At 37.8% G+C, this 22466-nt stretch overlaps 1 protein-coding gene across 1 annotated transcript in view; it reads left to right on the top strand.

Moving 5' to 3' along the window:
- DPYD (dihydropyrimidine dehydrogenase) overlaps positions 1-22466 on the top strand; it is a 930457-nt gene that overhangs the window by 610506 nt on the left and 297485 nt on the right. The window contains exon 16 of the mRNA XM_004002217.5: positions 3069-3152. Coding sequence (XP_004002266.3) covers positions 3069-3152 — 84 coding nt within the window. The remainder of the gene's footprint in view (positions 1-3068; positions 3153-22466) is intronic.

Here is a 22466-nt window from a genome sequence, read left to right as displayed (position 1 = left end):
AGTGAACTAAAATGGACTGGAATGTGTGAATTTAACTCAGATAACTATTATATCTACTGCTGTGGGCAAGAATCTCTTAGAAGAAATGGAATAGCCATCATCGTCAACAAAAGAGTCTGAAATGCAGCACCTGGATGCAATCTCAAAATGACAGAATGATCTCTGTTTGTTAAGGCAAACCATTCAATATCACAGTAATCCAGTTCTGTGCCCCGACCAGTAACGCTGAAGAAGCTGAAGTTGAATGGTTCTATGAAGATCTATAAGACCTTCTAGAACTAACACCCAAAAAAAGATGTCCTCTTCATTATAGGGGACTGGAATGCAAAAGTAGGAAGTCAAGAGCTACCTGGGGTAACAGGCAAATTTGGCTTTGGAGTACAGAATGAAGCAGGACAAAGGCTAACAGAGTTTTGCTAAGAGAATGCACTGGTCATAGCAAACACCCTCTTCCAACAACACAAGAGAAGATTCTACATGTGGACATTACTAGATGGTCAATACTGAAATCAGATTGATTATATTCTTTGCAGTCAAAGGTGGAGAAGCTCTATACTGTCAGCAAAAACAAGACTAGGAGCTGATTGTGGCTCAGATCATGAACTCCTTATTGCCAAATTCAGGCTTAAATTGAAGAAAGTTGGGAAAAGCACTAGACCATTCAGGTATGACCTAAATCAAATCCCTTACGATTATATAGTGGAAGTGACAAATAGATTCAAGGGATTATATTTGATGGAGTGCATGAAGAACTATGGACGGAGGTTTGTGACATTGTACAGGAGGTGGAGCTCAAGACCATCCCCCCAAATAAGAAATGCAAAAAAGCAAAATGGCTGTCTGAGGAGGCCTTACAAATGGCTGAGAAAAGCAGAGAAGCTAAAGGCAAAGGAGAAAAAAGACATATACATTTGAATGCAGAGTTCCAAAGAATAGCAAGGAGAGATAAGAAAGCCTTCCTCAGTGATCAGTGCAAAGAAACAGAGGAAAACAACAGAATGGGAAAGACTAATGATCTCTTCAAAAATTAGAGATACCAAAGGAACATTTCATTCAAAGACAGACTCAATAAAGGACAGAAATGATATGGACCTAACAGAAGAAGAAGATATTAAGAAGAGGTGGCAGGAATACACAGAAGAACTATATAAAAAATATCTTTATGACCCAGATAATCATTATGGTCTGGTCACTAACCTAGAGCCAGATATCCTGGGTTGCGAAGTCAAATGGGCTTTAGGAAACATCGCTAGGAACAAAGCTAGTGGAGGTGATGGAATTCCAGTTGAGCTAAAAGATGATGCTGTGAAAGTGCTGCACTCAATATGTCAGCAAATTTGGAAAACTCAGCTGTGGCTACAGGACTAGAAAAGGTCAGTTTTCCTTCCAGTTCCAAAGAAAGGCAATGCCAAAGAATGCTCAAAGTGAAAGTGAAGTCGCTCAGTCGTGTCCGACTCTGCGACCCCGTGGACAGTAGCCTACCAGGCTCCTCTGTCCATGAGATTGTCCAGGCAAGAATACTGGAGTGGATTGCCATTTCCTTCTCCAGGGGATCTTCCTGACCCAGGGATTGAACCCGGGTTTCCTGCATTGGAGTCAGATGCTTTAACCTCTGAGCCACCAGGGAAGCCCGTATTGCACTCATCTCACTCACTAGTAAAGTAATGCTCAAAATTCTCCTAGCCAGGCTTCAACAGTACGTGAACCGTGAACTTTCAGATGTTCAAGCTGGTTTTAGAAAAGGCAGAGGAACCAGAGATCAAATTGCCAGCATCCACTGGACCATGGAAAAAGCAAGGGAATTCCAGAAAAACATCTACTTTTGCTTTATTGGCTATGCCAAAGCCTTTGGCTGTGTGGATCACAATAAAACTGTGGAAAATTCTGAAGGAGATGGGAATACCAGACCACCTGACCTGCCTCTTGAGAAACCTGTATGCAGGTCAAGAAGCAACAGTTAGAACTGAACATGGAACTACAGACTTGTTCCAAATCGGGAAAGGAGTACATCAAGGCTGTATATTATCACCTTGCTTATTTAACTTATATGCAGAGTACATCATGAGAAATGCCGGGCTGGATGAAGCACAAAGCTGGAATCAAGATTGCCAGGAGAAATGTCAATAACCTCAGATACGCAGATGACACCACTGTTATGGCAGAAAGCGAAGAACTAAAGAGCCTCTTGATGAAAGTGAAAGAGGAGAGTGAAAAAGTTAGCTTAAAGCTCAACATTCAGAAAACGAAGATCGTGGCATCCGGTCCCATCAGTTCATGGCAAAGAGATGGGGAAATAATGGAAACAGTGTCAGACTTCATTTTGGGGGCCTCCAAAATCACTGCAGATGGTGATTGCAGCCATGAAATTAAAAGATGCTGTTCCTTGGAAGAAAAGCTACGACCAACCTAGACAGCATATTAAAAAGCAGAGACAGTACTTTGCCAACAAAGGTCTGTCTAGTCAAAGCTATGGTTTTTCCAGTAATTATGTATGAATATGAGAGTTGGACTATAAAGAAAGCTGAGTTCCAAAAATTGATGCTTTTGAACTGTGGTGTTGGAGAAGACTGCAGGGAGATCCAACCTGTGAATCCTAAAGAAAATCAGTCCTGAATATTCATTGGAAGGACTGATGCTAAAGCTGAAGCTCCAATACTTTGGCCACCTGATGCAAAGAACCAACTCACTGGAAAAAACCCTGATGCTGGGAAGGATTGAAGGCGAGAGGAGAAGGGGGCGACAGAGGATGAGATGGTTGGATGGCACCCCTGATGCGATGGACATGAGTTTGAGTAGGCTCTGGGAGTTGGTGATGGACAGGGAAGCCTGGCGAGCTTCAGTCTATGGGGTCACAAAGCGTTGGACACAACTGAGTGACTGAACTGAATTATCCTTGTATAGATACCCTCATTTGAGAGTCAGAATATACCTCATAAAATAGCCGTGGTGCAGAAAACAGTAGTTAAAATTTGTCAAATGTGACCTATATTGTATTATCAGTGGTGAAAACCTGTTAGTACACAATTAAAACTTTGTGTTTTCTTTCATTTTCCTTCCTCATCTTAAAGGCTTCTGGAGCAGATGCCCTGGAGTTGAATTTATCGTGTCCGCATGGCATGGGAGAAAGAGGAATGGGCCTGGCTTGTGGGCAGGTAAGGACCTCAACAGCTGCCGTTATGTATGTCTGTGACAGAGCAGGCCCCTGTACGGATACTCTACTTTAGGCAAGAAGATGGGAAGATCAGATGACTGGCTTGAGACTTCCAGGTCTGTATTGTTTAAATATTTAGTGCTTAAAAAGTAGAAAATTAGAGAAGCTGAAATTACAGCAACTGTTTAGTTTTTATTGAGGAAAATATCACATTATGTGCTTGACAGGAGGTAATATCATAACAAATAGTTTTTAAAAGCGCTGAGGCAGAATTAGCTGATTTCAAATGCAATGTTCTTTATTCATTCCTGATGCTGATCCACTTTCCCTGGAGCAATATACTGTACAAAATGCATTGTTCGTAGTGATTTTGTAGTAAATGGGGCACAGCACAAATTGCATTTTACATTTTTTAGCATATGATCATTATTCTCTAACTGTGTTTTGGGAGTTGCAAAAAGACTTTGATGATATTTTTATTTTTTGATACAATAAATGGAACCTTCACGCTAAAACTCTTTCAGAAACTTCATGAATAAAATGTGGAAATCTGTATTAATATGGAGAAAATACTGCATCTTTATGTAACTAGATACAGTGTTATATGTTAAGGAACAATGTAAAAGTTTAATGCTAAAAAGGTGAGGATTTTGCATCTAATTTAGCTTTTAAGCCCAGAGGGAATTGTTGTGAATTAAATAATACAAATTGTTGTAATTTATGACAAATTTCCTAGTCCTAGAAAGTTTAGTTTTATTTCCACATCTGACATGGAGCTTTATACATAGTAGGTAGTCAGTTCTTTTTTTTTTTCCCCCCCAAGTCATAGAATTATCTGAATTAAACTCAGAGGCCAGAGATACTTAATTTGGACAGGCAGAAATTTCTGCTTATTCAAATGAACGTAGGTTGCTATTTTCGGATTAGCATTCAGGGAGGATTTTAAAGTACCTTGTAAATATTTAATTAACATTCAGGATAGGTTTGTGACTGGGAAGAAACCATTCTTTTGTAGCAGCAGGAGAAGTCAAACGTTGTTCAAGTGTACTCTCTACTCCGCTCACAGCAGATTATCCAGAAGATCGTTCAGTGTGGTAACAGAAGAAGCCTCAGAATTACCTGTAGAGGGAAAACACCATTATGTTACATCACAATTTTTATAAGTCATGTGATTAGGCAGCAGTCAGTGTGTCATGACAGATAACTCGGTTAAAACAAGGAACATTCTTTAAAGGACACCTGGAGCAGAGCCCGAGGGAGTCGAGTTTCTCTCTTTACACCTTTCCCAAATATCTTTTAGTTACATGGATTAAAACAACAATGGAAAATTTGAATCTATTGACTAAGTTTTAAAAGAAAGATGTATTTTCATATGTATTTCTTGCCACAAATATGGCAATTATTTTGAAAATGTTACCCAGCTATAAGTTTATTTTTTAGAGCGGACTTCTGCTCTGTGAACACCTCAAAACTTACCCAGCTGTTAAATGTCTTAGGTGGATCCTCCCCAGAGTTATTTAGCTGCATAAAACAGCCTTTGGCTGAATGAGGATGCAAGTGCTAAAATTTTTCAGTCAGTTATCATTAAGATTTCTAAAACTCATGGAAAACATATGTTCCCAAAACTATTATGTATTAGACTGAAGGAAACTTAGAAGCATTTCCATTTCTCTTATTAGTTATAATCTCTAAAACTATAACCAATTCTACTAGCCAACTTTGGAATTTTTCTTTTGAATTATATTCTCTTGTACATTGTATAATTGAAAAATAAAGCTAATTTAATTAGTTTGCTCCAACATAATTTAAATGATTACTGTGCCTCGGGACACATGCATGTTCAATATTTTAGATATCGGGAAGGAAGAATATTAGCACACTGGGAAAAAACTTAACTATACCTCTGAATTTTTAGAGTGGGCGCGAAGACATCTGGGGCTTATTCATTTTCTCCTTTACTTCCTATTTCCTTTTCTCTGCCTCCTGTTCCCATTGCTTCTTCCTCCCTCCCTAAGGTTTATAGTCTTAAACACTCGCAAGTTGGTGGGATAGGGAATTTGTACCCAGTGTTGGGAGACCGAGGAGCCATTCCAGTTTGTCTTCCTCATCATAGTATGATCTGCATCCCGTTTGCTAAAAGCTCCCTTTGTCCTAAGTAAAGAGCTATGTGTATCACCAGAGCCTGAGAAACGTTTGCTTCATCAATGAATCAAACTGACATTAGTCCCATGGCTAGAATATTTTTCCATTAGAAACATTCTCTTGTACTGTGACCATTTCTGGTATTTCTAGAAATCATAATGATTTTAGCTCCCTAAGATGAGTATAAGCAGAGTATAGTAATACAATACATTTTCCTCTCTAAACATTTTTTTCTTCTTTATCTCAAATATTTTCTTACAAATATCAACTAAGTGAAATACACTGCTTTTATACCTGAGTTTAATTAGCTGTATATATTTAAACATACACATGTAAATTTAAACTCTATATATGTTCCCATAGTGACTAAAAGTTGTGAAGTATAGGAATAGAAAAGGCTATAACCTTTATGACATAGAGTCATCATATATATTTATGGAATTTATAGAAATAAATAAAATCTCAAGCTGACCTGGGAATTTGAATTGTGTATTCCCTGCATGGTGAAACTTCATATAAAATCTTAAACACTTAGCAGGACACTTGCTAAGTGTTTAAAGGCAATCTCATTCTTTATTCTTTCCATCAACCATCTTTGTCACCTTGATCAAGCCACTTACTCTCCTAAAGCATCAGTTTCCATCTCTCTAATATGGAATTTGAATTAGATGGTCTCTAAATCCCCATCCAGCTGTAATATTCTTTAAATGCTAACATTATAGGCAGCAAACTAATATGTCATTTTTAAACTATTCATAAAGACCATTGGTAAAATAAGAACAACTAAAGAAATAAAAATTGCATATTATGTTATTCTTTTTAAAAGCATTAACATTTTCTTGGCTTGCATGAAAGTCAATGTTTTATTTATTTAATGTCTTTTTTTTTTTTTTACACAAATCAATTCTGCTCACTTTTTGGTATTTTACTTATTTGATGAATATCTAACTATCAGTTGTTTTAAAACACTTTGGTTTAATAGACATTTCGTACTTTACATAGTTAAAATAGAACCCTTGTACTTTTAATATGTCAGCCTGCTCTTCTATCACATTTTTTCCATTTTAGTTAGTGGTTTCACCCAATGAACTTGATGCTCGAGCAAAGGTAAAAAGACGTTCTAGTTTGGGTGGCATATAGTTCAAAGAGTCAGAGTTATATTACAACATGAATTTTTTTTCCGACTTTTCTTCAGTTCATAACAATCCTCTGAAGTAGGATGAGTTTCCATTCCATTTAACAAATTAAAAAAGAAGAAACAAAAAACCTGATCTTCCATGTTTCCCAGGTCACGAATCTGTCAGTGGCTACGAGGCCTGAGCTTTAGTTAGCATGCAAGCCTGAATATAGGGAAGGTGCAGAGAGCAGTTCCCAAGAAATCAGTATTCGAATGTTAGTGTAAATATTATCATTATTAAATTAAAATTAAGAGCAGGATTAAGCTCTAAACTCCCAAACAAACCTGAACGTTCTATGTAAGTGTTCTGTCTCTCGGGAATGAGGGAGCGCTGATGTCTTGACAATCAAATTTAAAGTTGTCTACCTGCAATCTATGTAAACTAATTTCTGTGACAGCATATTACTTTATAAAAGTACTTGAACTATAATAAATTCTATAAAGTGCAGATGAAATGGCACCTCTCTGAAGTCTTCTTTTCTAAAATGCTAAGTGTCTGTAGGGCATTAAGTAAATAGTCTTCTTCTGTCCTTTCAGAATTGCGCTGAATATTTTTACTTCCACTTCAGAGAACCTCCTAACCTAGATTCACACAGGAGCTGAAAAGGCCTTGAATAGCTGTCTATTGTTATTGTGTTTGTTTTTTAAATTATTGCCAACATTTTAAAAACAGGTGGCTGGACAAAAAAAAATAAAAAAATCTACTTCTTTCATCTCTTGAAATGAAGAAGGTATGGCCACACTTGACCTATACTGACATGTGGCAGCAAGGAACTAGAGCTTCATTAGGCTCCTTTAACCCTCTATGTGGTACACGTAAACAGCTGCAAACATTTGACCAAGGATAAGTGCTCACTCAATACAGATTTTATCAGTATGTACCTCTCCACTACTGCTACTGCTAAGTCACTTAAGTCGTGTCCGACTCTGTGCGACCCCATAGACGGCAGCCCACCAGGCTCCCCCATCCCTGGGATTCTCCAGGCAAGAACACTGGAGTGGGTTGCCATTTCCTCCTCCAATGCATGAAAGTGAAGAGCGAAAGTGAAGTAGCTCAGTCGTGTCCAACTCTTCGCGACCCCATGGACTGCAGCCTACCAGGCTCCTCCATCCATGGGATTTTCCAGGCAAGAGTACTGGAGTGAGGTGCCATTGCCTTCTCCAATGTACCTCTCTGATTCAACCTTAAAATATTGAAACCAAGCCTTCCCAGGCTTTTTGCTAATTTTCTGGGTTCTTGACATTGAAGATTCTCTAGATTGCCTTCTTCAGCCAGAAGTACTCTTACTTCTTAGACCCTCCATCAGCTACCAAAAGAAAGATAGTAGGGAGTAGGGTGTGGAGTATGGGATAAGTTGCCTTGTCTTCCTACCTTCCTATTTTATCTTCCACATAGCAAAAAAGAAGAGCAGGAGGCAACATGTTCCACAGGACTTTATAATACTAGTTACATAACTCCTTAAGATGATTTTTTGTCCTTGCCTTCAGAAAGCATACATTTTTAAAGCTTCTTCTTATTTTTCATACCAGATGTTTTCTTCTTTGCTTTGAGTCAATGATGTGGCACAGACTCTCAGAATTGAAAGGAACCATGAAGGTTTCCCAATTCAACCTCCTTATTTAGAGGACAGGAATATGGGACTGGGAAGTGATCTAAATAGCCTTAATCTGAGCTAACCAACTAGCGGAGCCAATGCCTGTAATGCCCTTGTCATTGACCCCCCGTGTTCTGGCCAGTATTTTCTACTATGTCATGTGGTGTAATCAAATCTCCAGTCAACTGAACAAGTCAGTCAGTTGCCCTGGAAACTTCCTACTCTGTACCTTTTTGAATACCATTATTCTCTCCACCTGGAATTCATATCTTTTCAACTGAAATTATTCAAATAAAATTCACCTGTATAATTCTATGTTGGATGGCCTCTAATTCATTAATTGGGTCAGTTCAGTTCAGTTCAGTCACTCAGTCGTGTCTGACTCTTTGTGACCCCATGAATCGCAGCATGCCAGGCCTCCCTGTCCATCACCAACTCCTGGAGTTCACTCAGACTCACGTCCATCGAGTCAGTGATGCCATCCAGCCATCTCATCCTCTGTTGTCCCCTTCTCCTCCCGCCCCCAATCCCTCCCAGCATCAGAGTCTTTTCCAATGAGTCAACTCTTGGCATGAGGTGGCCAAAGTACTGGAGTTTCAGCTTTAACATCATTCCTTCCAAAGAAATCCCAGGGCTGATCTCCTTCAGAATGGACTGGTTGGATCTCCTTGCAGTCCAAGGGACTCTCAAGAGTCTTCTCCAACACCACAGTTCAAAAACATCAATTTTTCAGCGCTCAGCCCTCTTCACAGTTGGGTATATATTATCAATTAAATTGTCCATGATAAAGAAAAAATAATATGTTATATATGAACAGGTTAAAGATGGACACTATATACACACTCTCATTTCAATCTGTGGTGACCTAGAGACAGAATCACTGTCAATGAATTTGGATTTCTTTACCTGAAAATTCTAAGAAGTTACGAAGATGTTGTTTATCTGGCCCTTGAGGGATTCTCATTGTTCCATATTTGCAAGCCATGATTTGGCCTTCATCATAGGTGTGATTGCTAAACACTGCCCAACTAGTTCAGTAACAATTCCTTTGAATGGAAAATTCCAAAATGATAGTGTATAATTGGAGGGAAAACTGCTGTAACTTTACAGTCAGAGCAGAATCCTGAATAAAGATGGTGCACCACTCTCATCACTTGCTATGTCTTGCTTTCTCACAACCCTAGCCATTTGTTTACATACATTCTCTACATAGAATTTCTGAACACTGGAATATTCAACTCAATCTTAACAGTTACCATCAGGAAATACACATATACAGTCCTGCTTTTATGATGATTTAGCTAGGCAAAACAAATGGATTTAAACAAACAGATTTTAAATTGGTAAATCTTATATGTTCAGTGATCTTAAATAAGTATTGATTTATATTAATATCACCTAAAGCAAGATTTTGATATTTCCCTCATGATCTGTTCTGTGTCCAAATTTAATTTGCATAAACTTGGTATCTTTTTTTTAAAAAGAGAAAAGAATGTTTGTTTCTGTTACAACATGCCAACATTTCTTTCAAAAAACACAGATTATTGCTCTTTCCCTTGCCAGAGAGCAGATGTCTGTCACCAGGAAGAGAATCCAAAACTAAGTATGAGGACCACATTGCCCCAGATGTGCTATCCTTTCCCTTGGGAAATAAAACCTTTTTCCAGCAGCTGGGCTAACAGTCCTTCTATCTCATATACTGTACAAGGTCTAGGGAACAAAGACCACAGCTCTGCCTCCATCTGGTTCCCATGGCATGTCTGTGGAGAGGACAGTATAAAGATACTACTTTTAAAGCCAAAACACCTGACTAGTCATGGCACTTCTATATACCCCAGAGGGTGAAATGAAGGCACTTGGGAATATGAGAAATCTTAACAAAGAAGAAACAAACATAGGAGCCCCATCAGTGGTAAAAATACAACAAACTGAAGCCACAGTGCTCTCTCTGGTATGTCTTGGGGGATCTAAGGTGAGGATCACTGCTGAGTTAGATTTCCTTTTTGATACTGGTTAGATGTGTGCACACGAGACCTCCTCTATTTTAGGTTCTTGATTCTTCTCACCCTTTCTGACTCTTGCCTCCTCTAAGAAACTTGGGTGTCAAAGTGCTGCTTTGTTCCTGAATGTGATGCGTAATTTTGCTTTAATCATCATGGATGAATGTAAGTTCAGGCTGGAAAATTGTACTTGAGGTCTGTGAGCTGATTGGCTAAACATGGGCCAGGCTAGGTTTGCCTCTGTGCATTGATCCCTGAGACATCATAGGTTTGGAAATCGCTGCACTGTAAAATAACCTCATTCCTGGAAGAGAGGCAAGAAATGGCTGCATGATATAAGTTCCTGCCAAAAGCGACTAAAATCCGATATTACCCAAACACATTTTACTTAGCCTGCCTTCTTTTATTTTCCTTTTGGTGATACAATTTTGGAAGTGCTTTAAAATAGATTATCAACTTGTTTATGAGAAAAAGGATCTCTGATTAAAAAGAAATATTTGCTTTACACTATATTATGTTGCCTAACTTTTTATTTGATTTTAATTCTCAGCCATTTGCATAGACATGGGTGCTTGGATAAGTAGATAACTGTAGGAGATCTGTAAGAGGCATTTCTACAACTGCCAATATTTTGCCTTAAGCTGGTTCTCTATGAGTTTTTCAATTTTAGTTATTAATACTGGCTAATGATATAAAAATGATTGCTTTCTTTTAAAAATTATAAATGTTTAGGAGAAAGCAACATCCTTTAAATCTAACTAACTGAGATGTTAGTTCTAGATCGGGAAATATCATTGTTGCTATCTATAATAACAATCATGTATCTGTCATTTAAAAAATAATTATGTTATGCAAATAGGTGTACCACCTGGTGAATAGTTGCAGGAAGAACATCGAAATATGTGTTTTTAAACTTAACATGGTTTTTATTATACTTATGCTGAAATAAAGCAGCAATAGCATTTCTAAATTTTTTTACGAATCACTTTCAGATGGTCACACCACAGTAAATTTGAGAGTTTCCTATATGTCTGTTGACTTGGGCACAAAGATGAACTAAAAAATCTTTGACCTGTAGAGAGGGATGTGCGAGTAAGGTGAGGGAGAGGCTGTGAACTTAGTCTGTGATATCATACAATTTGTAAAGCATAATGTCGTTGAGTAAATAGGTATCAGCAGTGTGAAATGGAAACAAAGTTGGGAACCGTAATTATTAAAATAGAAATATTGGCAAAGAAATGGAGAGTCCAGTCATAGGATCCAGCTAGCCTAGAATATTTGGAAGAACTAGCAAACAGGGCTTGAATTTGATGTTAAAATGGATGAAAGACCCAGGTAAAAGGACACTGAATTTGGAGTTAAAAAGCAAGATTGGACAGAAATCTAATAAGAACTCAGGAGCTAAGAGACTCAGAGGCAGCAGAGTTCAAGATAAAGCAAGAGAGAGAATAATAAATAAGGGGAATCTAGGGAAGGTATAAGAGACACCACTTCTAAGAAGACTGTAAAATTAAAGCAACTTCTACTTCAGAGACAGGTTTTACACATTTCTCACTGGGGTAGAAGTAATCTTTAAAGTACAATCAGTTTAAGTCTTCCAGCTGGGAATAGGGGAGCAATGTTAGGAAGGCGGTACATAGGTTTGTCTGACTAGAGGTGAAAATATTGCCCTCTTCCCACAAAAGTCAAAGAAAATAGATTTAACAAATCATAACATTTACAGCCTAGGAGTACTGATTCAAAATTGAAACGTCTATGGCTTTTGTTACCATCATTTGGCAGCTACGTTCCCAGAGAACTGTTAGGCACCCCCCACCCCCAAACACATGAAGTGGTCCTTACTGGGAATCATGGATGCTACATAAACATGAAGTCTGTTTTGTTGTCAATTACGTTGCAGAAATCTTAATGACACTCATGTTTGGAGCTAATGATGCTTTTGTTCTTTCATCAAAAAAATTAATTAATCAAGTAACAATGTGATTAATGAATATATACTCTGTAAAGAAAGTTTTGTTTAAAGGGATATCAACTTTAAGATGACTGTCAATTTTAACCACTTTTAGATGTCTTGAATATCTTTAGTTCTTTTCTCATAATATTTGCTATTTTACTTTTTCTAGAGTTAATGGTTTGAGTGTTTATTCAACTCTCTGTTATTCCTGGGTGTATCCAGCTTTAAAAGTCTTGATAGGTCAAGTTGCAAATGTGGTTACATTTTCTGTATGCTAATCACTCATCAAAAAAGAACAGACAGATGTTTTTGTCTTTTTTGTAAAATTTCTAGTCCTCTATCAACTGTGATTTCTGTTACCAGTTTTCAATTGCCAAGATTTTTCTCTTCTTAAGAAATTGCATGGCAACACCATAGTATGCATTCCACTCCTGTTTTCCCTATAGTTATGCTTTAGTGTGTGAAGGAGCAGTCAGTTCTCTTCACTTCTAGTGTTCTCTCTTCCTCTTTCCTTGTTCACTGTTGATTCTTCTTCTGTATCCTGCACCTGTCTCAAACTTTTAGAGAATAGCCTTTTTATTTAGGAGAAGTAGATTCTAGAGAGCCTATTTGGCACTCCCCAAATCACCAACTATTTCTCTACTTTCATTCATTCAATAAATTTTTAGAGTATCTACTATGTCCAAGGGCTTCCTAGGTGGTACAGTGGTAAAGAATTTGTCTGCCAATGCAGGAGGCACAAAAGACGTGGGTTCCATCGCTGGGTTGGGAGTATCTCCTGAAGTAGGGAATGGCAACCTGCTCCAGTATTCTTGCCAGAAAATTCCGTGGACGGAGGGTCCCAGCAGGTTACAGTCCATGGGGTTGGGGAAAGTCAGACACGACTGAGCATAGCACAATGTACCAAGAACTGTGTGAAATGCTAAGAATACAGTGATAAAAATAGACATGCTCTCTGTCCTCCCATAGCTTTCCATTTAGTAAAGTAGAGATATATTGGATAAATAACCCCACAAATAATAAGTGGTGAGTTGACTGGTGATAGTGGTAGATATGATAAGCATATATTTTCATTTTGAAAGAACAGAATAGAGGAACATGGGAATAGACTTGAGAAGACAGTCTAAAATCTCCTACAATAAATAGTTCAAGTAAGAAATATCAGTGCTTTGTATCTTAGATTAGGAAAACGGTGGTAGAGAGAGAGAAATACATATGCCAAAGATAAGGATCACACTGAACAGCATCTGAAGGTAAATTGTATGGAGGTTCTAAGGAAGAAACAAGTGGAAAGATAGTTCTTAGCCTTCTAGCTTTTGCCAAAATTCTGGTATTGTAAACTAAGACAGATATATTCCCCGTGTAATTGATGATACAAGGTTAAAGTTGACTTTGTGATTGTCTGGATCCAGGAAAACAGATATTTTCAGCATTCTCACTCTCTGCCTCACTCTCCTTTGCTCCGTGATGTAGTGAATGATGCATTCTTACACAGAACAGATAAGCATTCTTTATTCATCTGATGACCTCACCTCAGACAAATAAATGGTTTATAATCCTACTTCAGTATTCTTGCTTGGAGAATCCCATGGACAGAGGAGCCTGGTGGGCTACTGTCCATGGGGTCACAAAGAGTTTGACATGACTGAAGCGACTTAACACTGCACATAAGCAGACGCAATTCCAGCTCTTAGGAGACCTTTACCTTTCCAGTCCTGGTCCATCCACTGATATCTGTGATTCTGGTATTTTCTCCATTTCTTATTATTAAACTCTTATTAAAAGCTTTCCCCTAAAGGGAGCCATGCTTATTTTAAACAATTAAAAACTTAAAGATGTATAAAATGTATCAAATATTTATTCTCTCAATAGAAAGGATAGACATGGTAAAGTGAAGTGTACAGTTTTCCTAATAGTAAATAAGGAATTATATTTTTGAGGTGGCTATAAAGTTACCATGATATATCTAGATATATAGATGTGTGTGTGTGTGTGTGTGTGTGTGTGTGTGTGTGTGTTGCATGCTCAGTCATGTCTGCCTTTTTACAACACTATGGATTGTAGCCTGCTAGGTTACTCTGTCCATAGAGTTTTCCAGGCAGGAATACTAGAGTAGGTTACTATTTCCTATTCCAGGGGACAGGGTTCAAGACCACCTCTCCTGCACTGGTAGGCAGATTTTATACCACTAATATGTATGTATGTATGTATGTATGTATGTATGTGTGTGTGTATGTGTGTGTGTGTATGTATACCAAGATAATCAATTCATAAAGTTTTTTAATGAACAGTAGAAATTGAGTTTATTTTACTTAGTGCCCATATTATTCTAGGCAATGTGCTAGGTCTTTCTGTGCATGGAATCACATCCACTCCTCAATCAGCTTTGAGGGGGAAGATAAACATCTACATTACAGACAAAGGAACTATGGCTACAGTGACTTACTCTACACTGAACACCCAGGATTAATGTCATTCTGACACATTATAGGCTCAGTAAATATTTTGGACAGGTTAATAAAGATATGAATGAATGAGTGAATGAATGAGTAATTTGATGAATTAAGCCTTCATGCAAAATGGATTTTTGTGCTATTCAGATTAAGAAGGTCTGGAGCAGAGTGATTTATGAATATGACTCAGTAAAGCAGTTCTTGATTTTTTGTAGCTTAAGAACTTACATTTTAGGTCATTTTACTTGCCTGTAAAACCAATCACAGTTCCTTATTCTGATTTTTGTTGTCTTTGCACCACAAATATTTTAGGTTTCATATGCCTGATTTCTTCAGTTCAGTTCAGTACAGTTCAGTTGTTCAGTTGTGTCTGACTCTGCAACCCCATGAACCGCAGCATGCCATGCTTCCTTGTCCATCACCAACTGCGGGACTTTACCCAAACTCATGTCCATTGAGTCGGTGATGCCATCCAACCATCTCATCCTCCGTCGTCCCCTTCTCCTCCTGCCCTCAATCTTTCCCAGCATCGGGCTTTTCAAATGAGTCAGCTCTTTGCATCAGGTGGCCAAAGTATTGGAGTTTCACCTTCAGCATCAGTCCTTCCAATGAATACCCAGGGCTGATCTCCTTTAGGATGGACTGGTTGGATCTCCTTGCAGCCCAAGGGACTCTCAAGAGTCTTCTCCAACCCCACAGGTCAAAAGCATCAATTCTTTGGCGCTCAGCTTTCTTTATAGTCCAACTCTCACATCCATACATGACCACTGGAAAACCATAGCCTTTACTAGATGGACCTTTGTTGACAAAGTAATGTCTCTGCTTTTCAATATGCTGTCTAGGTTGGTCATAACTTTCCTTCCAAGGAGTAAGCACCTTTTAATGGCTGTAGTCACCATCTGCAGTGATTTTTGAGCCCCCCAAAATAAAGTCAGCCACTGTTTCCCCTGTTTCTCCATCTATTTGCCATAAAGTGATGGGACCAGATGCCATGATTTCTTCAATATGTCTCAAATCCATTCTAAACATGTTTGTCTAAAAGTACATACTACTCACACATACATATTATTCCTAATTCCCTGTGCCCTGGGCAGGAACCTACCTCCTTTTCAAATATTCCATTTTTGGAACTCACTAATCATTTTGTAAGAATAAGCATTTCCACATGTCACTGTAGGTGTTTGAAAGATGAAAAATGTCAAAATGTCTGACTGCGACTTCCTTTTGCACATTTGCTATCCTGTATAAGCAAGGTATGTACCCAGGAAAGAGGGAAGGGAATAAAAAGTATACCACCTCAGCTTGGCCTCCAGAAGGATTAAGGACATTATTATCTCCTGTCTCCATGCCCACCACCTAATGATAGAAAGTTCTGGATTACAAATGCTTCCTGAATATCCCCCACGTTATTTGAGAATAGGTACAAATCACTGATTGGGCTTCCCTAGTGGCTCAGACAGTAAAGAATCTGCCTGTAATGCAGGGGATCTGGGTTTGATCCCTGGGTCAGGAAGATCCCCTGGATAAGGGAATAGCAACCCACTTCAGTTTTCTTGCCTGGAGAATCCCATGGACCAAGCAGCCTGGTGGGCTATAGTCTGTAGGATAAAAAAGAGTCAGACACAGCTGAGCAACTGCTCTTTCACTTTCACACAATCAGTGAAACCTGCCTTGCTGTTTGCCATGTTCTGACTCAAGGTCTAACTCATGCAATCCACACTGCAACTCTATGGTGTATGGATTATTAATTCCTGTTTTACAAAGGGGAGAACCCAGTGTGAGTAATGTGGCAGGGCCACACAGCACACAAAGGGTAGCATCAGGATCTAAATCCTGGGCATCTGATTCATGAACCTCTGCTCCCAACCTCGGGTACTAATGTCTTTCAAAAAAGAATTTGAAAGAAGTAATCCCTGGCTTTACTGACCATAGAAATGAATACCTATCTTACTGATGTATCTGTCTTTGAAGACAGTGCTATTTGTGAAAGTAATGAAAGCTCTTCTATATAAATACTACTACTGAAAAGGCCGTGTTCCTGAAAATGAATGGTAAAAGTGATTTTAATGATGTTTATTTTTATGTCCTATTTATTTTTCCTGAATCCAAATTCATTATAAAGAGGAACCCTAACAGTTCTTTGTTAAATCGCCAGACGTGACTAAAATATAATGCAGTATTACAGTCATTAATGCTAATTTTCAAGGACTGTTTTTATTCTAAAAATCTATTTTTTCATCATTCCAATTTTTACATCATCCCTCCCCTAAAGGAAGCAGTGTGTGATACCAGGCATTCAGAAACTGTCCCTGATAGATGGCGATTATCCAGGAGACGCTGGAGAGGGGTGAAACACCCCCCGCCACAGAGGTGCCCCCAGAGTTAATTCACCCTTCTTTCACATGGTGGAGAGCACTAAATATGCATAACACCATCCTGCCTGTAAGTGGTTCTCTCCTCGCCTGCCATTCCACAGCCCTACCCTCTACAAAGGGTAGATCATTAAGCCATCCAACGGTGGGGAGTATTTTCGTATAGCTGTTGCCCTTTGTAACAGCCTGGCAGCGAGTGACCATAATAAATTATGCACTGTTCCGTGAGGCTGTGACACAGTGCACTGGCGGAACAGCGGGGGTGTTAGAAAATCCATTATTTGAAATTTTTGTTTCTTTTTCTTACTAGATTCCGTGCTGCTCTGTTCCTGTCATCTTGTTCCTTTTTCCCTATCTATTGTTTTGAGGGTTTTGTGTCTGACAGTGCTTTTCTGCTGCTGGTTTTGTCCCTTTGTTATCTTGTTTCTGCCTTAGCGGGCTCCCCACCCCCTTCTCTTGGTCTTGTGTGTTGTGAGCCTCGCTCTTTTCTGTCACCCAGTCGTTCGCTTTACTTTTCTTTCTCTTTCTGCTTATCGTCTCATAAAATGCAAAAACAAATTCTCTTTTTTGTTGGCATTCTTTTGCGTGGTGTTATGTGGTTGTCATTTTCCCTTCAGGATAGGTGTACTTTACTGTATGTAATATTCATTTTCGTTCCAAGAATCCCACACATATGGCCAGAGGAGTGCCAAGGTTGGTGACAAAAAAAAAGCAATTGAAGCAACCAGTAGAATAGTGCTTTGAGAACAGTGAAGACCTATTTCTTCCCTGTAGATCAAGTCACAAAGAATCTGTATGTTTTTGTTCCTAATTTCAGATTATTCAGTGTTTTCATCTTTCTCCAAGAATAGGTCTATTATTCCAAAGTGGCAGTCATTTTGACACTATTCCTGGCAAATCTACTGATTTGCTTTTCCTTCATCCTTTTTCCATTGATGAACACAGCCTGAAATGATTGTTTGGTAGTTGAAACACCCATTTGCTTAATTAGTTCATTAGTTATTAACTGAGCAACTATTACAAGGCAGGAGTGAGGATGGTGTTGAAGATACTGGACACTATCAGCTTTCTTCTGCATTTTTGTGTTCTTTAATTTAGTTATGTCCCGTGTTCCCAATTTCTTTCCTCTTTCTGTGGTCACATACTGCTATTTGTCATTCCACCTTCTCCATTTTCTCTTCCTTGATCATTTTGGATCTAGCACTCCTGTTTTTTATTCAGACTTATTTACAAAGAACTTCTGATTTTCTTCCTAAATTGAATTAGGAGGCTCAAATTTCCTTGGCAGTGAGCACTCAAGAATATACCAGATTCTCCAATCTCATTTTTGAGTTGCATTTAAAGATAAATATAAACAATACTCTCACCTCTGCTGTGATCATGATTTTCTTAATATTTACTGTAGCTGAGTTTAATGTACTAATATGTATATTTATTAAATATTAATGAATTAAATCAAAATCTACAAAACTTTTCCTTTTGTAGTATTTACTTCTTGTTTCTTTTAAATGTTTTCCCTTTTTTACTTCTTTATTTTTTTGTAAATGGTATTCTAATTTGGTTTCTCCTAAATCACCTTTGATTTTATGTTTCTGTCCCTATTGTGTGTTTATATTTCCATTGTCTATTTATTTCATTGTATTCCAGGGTCATTGCTATTTTGAATTGTACTTGTTATTTAAAATAAGAATTGTAACAGTAGCTCAGAAATAAGTATATTGCTTTTTGCCACTTAAATGATTTTTTTCTATCTCTATATTCATTTCCCGTATATTTTTAATCTCCCTACTCTTCCTCATGTCTCCAAATTTATATTTCTTTTATTCTATTTTACTTTTCTTTTCATGCCACTCTGAATTCTGTCCCTTAACTTTTTTCCTGTATAATTTGTTTCAAGAAACACTGGTCCTATTAATATCATTTTACACATGCCATTGGAACAACTCTTATTTCTACTAATTGGGTTTTCAGTGTAAACTCTCAAACTTGTAATATAGTGTAGCACATAGTCCACGGGATCTGAAAAAGTAGGACACAATTTAGCGACTAAACAACAATGTAGCCACAAGAATAAGTCAGTTGTCCTGTCAGCTTCCCGATGCATTACAATGTTCATGTTATTTTCTCACGTATTTCACCCTTGTATTTTTAATATTGTCCTTCTAAGTTGGGAGAAGAGGAGGGAGGAACATATATAAATAAAGAGCTGTGAAGATGTTGTGAAAGTGAAAATGAGATAATAGACTGAAAGTAAATAAGGAAATGTGGTAACTAGGACACTTGCATCCTTAACAGATGCCGCAGGAAAATATTTTTGGTGACAAAATAGAAGAGGAGAAGTTCAGGAAACCTCCCACAGATTTGTTCCTAAAAAGCAGGGCTTTTATAACTGATTCATCAAACAAAACTGACTTTTTTTATTAGGTGAACCCATTTCACCCTCTAGAGTTTTAGTCGTCTCGTTGCTAAATGGTTCTGCCTTGGCTGGGCATTGCTTCTGTTTTGTGTGTCAATAGCACGATGCCCTGATTTGTAAAAATTGACAGTATCAATCTGTTTCGAATCTCCTATTGCATTTTTACCAACCAGATTCCACTCATGATATAAATAGTTGACTAAATGCTAACATTTTTTAAATCAGCATATAAAACAATGACAAAAAATTGTCATATATTTTCTCCTTATTTTGTGACTTATAACATCACTAATAATTGAAGCTTAGTTCTTCCTGAGCCTTTATTGACTGGTGCCAGTCTTATTACAAAGCTTGTAGTCTTAAAACAAATCATCAAAAATAAGCTATTATTTTATCAGTTAGTTTATTTTGCTAACTCCTGAACCCAAACTTTCAGATCACCTTTGAATTTGTCAGGTGGAATAGTTGCCTACAAAAATCATCTACTTATATGTAGATGAGTAAAAATAAAATTGGCTTGGGCAACCCACATTCTGGTATAAGTTGTGAACATAAAAATAGAGAAAGTTGGTAAATATAGAGGGCTATAGTATTATTTTAAAAATAACTTTATAAATATTATACAGGGGTACATTTCGTATTAGTAAGCTTTTAGGTAACATATTTTGGGCTAAATCTTATATTTGAATATTTAATTTCTTCCTTCTCACCACCAGTGCCCCAGTCAGTATTATAACAAAGTTTAATTTCCTTAGTTAAAAAGGAAGTTGTAATTTCCTTATGACTTCCTTTCTTTTTCAGTCACCCTTTCCTGTCATTCTTACCTTCCTCTCCAGCTCTCAAGGGGGGCAGTCCCAGGTCTGAGATTACTTTTATGTCACAAGAATTAAAAAAAAAAAAAAGTCTCATGATTTGTTGTTGAGTTGCTAAATTATGTCTGACTCTTCCTGACCGCGTAGACTGCAGAATGCCAGGCCTCCTTGTTCCTCACCATCTCGCAGAGTGTGCCCAAGTTCATTTAATTTCTTTTTATTTCTTTAATTATATTTTTCTTCTTTTTTTGAGTCCTTAGCATTTTTCTTGTGTGAATGTGTCTCATGGTTTCTTATTCTTGTGGAATCATCACTTTTTTTTTTTTGGCTGCACCACATAGCATGTAAAATCTTAGTTCCCTCACCAGGGACTGAACCTATGCCCCCTGTATTGGAAGTACAGTTAGAACCACTGCACTGTGAGGGAAACCCAAATCATCACTGATTTTTTTTAAGAATTTATAGTTTGCTATACATTGGCAGTAACAAATAGATCTTGTTTTTTATGAGATTTCATTATATACCAAGACATGTATTAACATTTTGCATAGATTATGTTATTTAATTTTCAAACAACCCTCTGAGCTAGCATTACCATGTTCCTGATTTTTTCAGATAAAGAAACAGAAGCATAGAAAGGTTAAACAATTTGTGCAAAATCCAGCAGCTAAAAACTAGCCAAGCTAGGCCTCAGAGTCAGAGTGTCTGTCTGCAGGCCTGCCCATTTCACCACTACTCCATAGCTCCTGCTTTTAAATCATGCCCGATTGTATTACTTTATTTTTAATCCTGATGTAAAAATAAGTGATTTCCTCACTGTATCCTTCTTCATCATTAAATCTGATGAGAGCAGCGTGTGTGTGTGCTAAGTCGCTTCAGTAGTGTCTGACTCTTTTTGACTCTATGGACTGTTGCCTGCCAGGCTCCTCTGTCCATGGGATTCTCCAGAAAAGAATACTGGAGTGGGTTGCCATGCCCTCCTCCAGGGGATCTTCCCAGCCCAGGGATCAAAACTATATCTCCTGCAGCTCCTGCATTGAAGGTGGATTCTTTACTGCTTAGCCATGGGGGAAGACCCTGATGAGCGCCGAGTTGTATCTGTATAGGTGGTATGAATCCTGTGGTGCTGACATCTTGATCCATACACTCCTTGACGTATTCTCCTGGCTGCCTTAGGCCCATCAACCAGATGAGATTAGTTTATGCATGAAAGTGACTCTTGTCCTACCTCCATTAACTAGAGGAAATACTACTTTACTTTAGTAAAGAGTAGATCTATATCACATTCCTTTTTATATCCTCCACCTTGTCTTGTACCTTAATAGCTTCCAGATAAAGGGTCACAATTATAGACCCTACTGTCCAGGACTCATCGTATAACTGATCCATCTTTTCACAATACAGGGGAAAAGAAGGCATCATCCTTCCTTCAGTATAGGCCAGGTAGAGACATTTCAGAGTCTTTCCCAAGTGGTCTATTTGCTAGAACGTCATTCCGTTTTACACGTTTTTATTTTCTTCATTTATTGGAATTGGGCACAAAAGAGGAAACGGGATAACTCGGCTAAGCAGTTAACTTTAGAGAATCCAAGAACCTCATACACTTGAAAAGGCATTGTAGATTTTTAATAAATACTCCCAAAGAGCTTATGTTTTTATTTCGAGTTACAATTTGACAACATTTAATCCCTTGTTATTGCTTTGTCAGACTTTTAATTGAATTATTCAAAACATGAAACAAAAGGAAAGAATTGCAGATAGCACAGTAATATTAGCAGAATTACCAGAGTGCTGAGAATTATTAAAGAGGACATTATGTTTGTTAATCGGGCATTTAATTTTACTTCTGTTTGTTGATGGGAAACAACCTCTTGGAAAGGATTTTTTCAAAAACCTTAATTGTGACAATGCCATCCTAACATCCATGAATATACTGTGCAACCAAAAGCTGTTTGAAACCTAATTAGTCAAAAAGACTCCTAATTTCCATTTTAACTATAGAATTGCTAACCAACATTACATTCAGATTGGTCTTCAGTGCATAGGAAAAAAGCAGACCTTCCAAAAGTGGCTTTTAAAAAATGGGAAGTGTTTGGAGAAAAGGTCTTAAAATATAATAGACCATAGCAAAAAAAGGAACAGCCTCTCAACTCATTTTATGAGACAGGCATAACCTTGATATTAAAAGGCCAGTGTGAGAAATTACAGGCTAATCTTATTCATGAGCACTGATACAAAGCACCAAACAAAATATTAACGTGTTGAATCCTACTAGGCCTAAGAAAGGTGAACATGGAATGACACTTGGGGCTTATCTCAATGAAGCAAGTTTGATTGAACCAGAAATATATAAATTACTGTAAATTATCATATAAACAGTTAAAAGGGAGAAAA

This window comes from Ovis aries, chromosome 1 (assembly GCF_016772045.2).
Source record: "Ovis aries strain OAR_USU_Benz2616 breed Rambouillet chromosome 1, ARS-UI_Ramb_v3.0, whole genome shotgun sequence".
Classification (NCBI taxonomy): Eukaryota; Metazoa; Chordata; class Mammalia; order Artiodactyla; family Bovidae; genus Ovis; species Ovis aries.
This window is presented reverse-complemented; position numbering and strand designations above follow the sequence as displayed.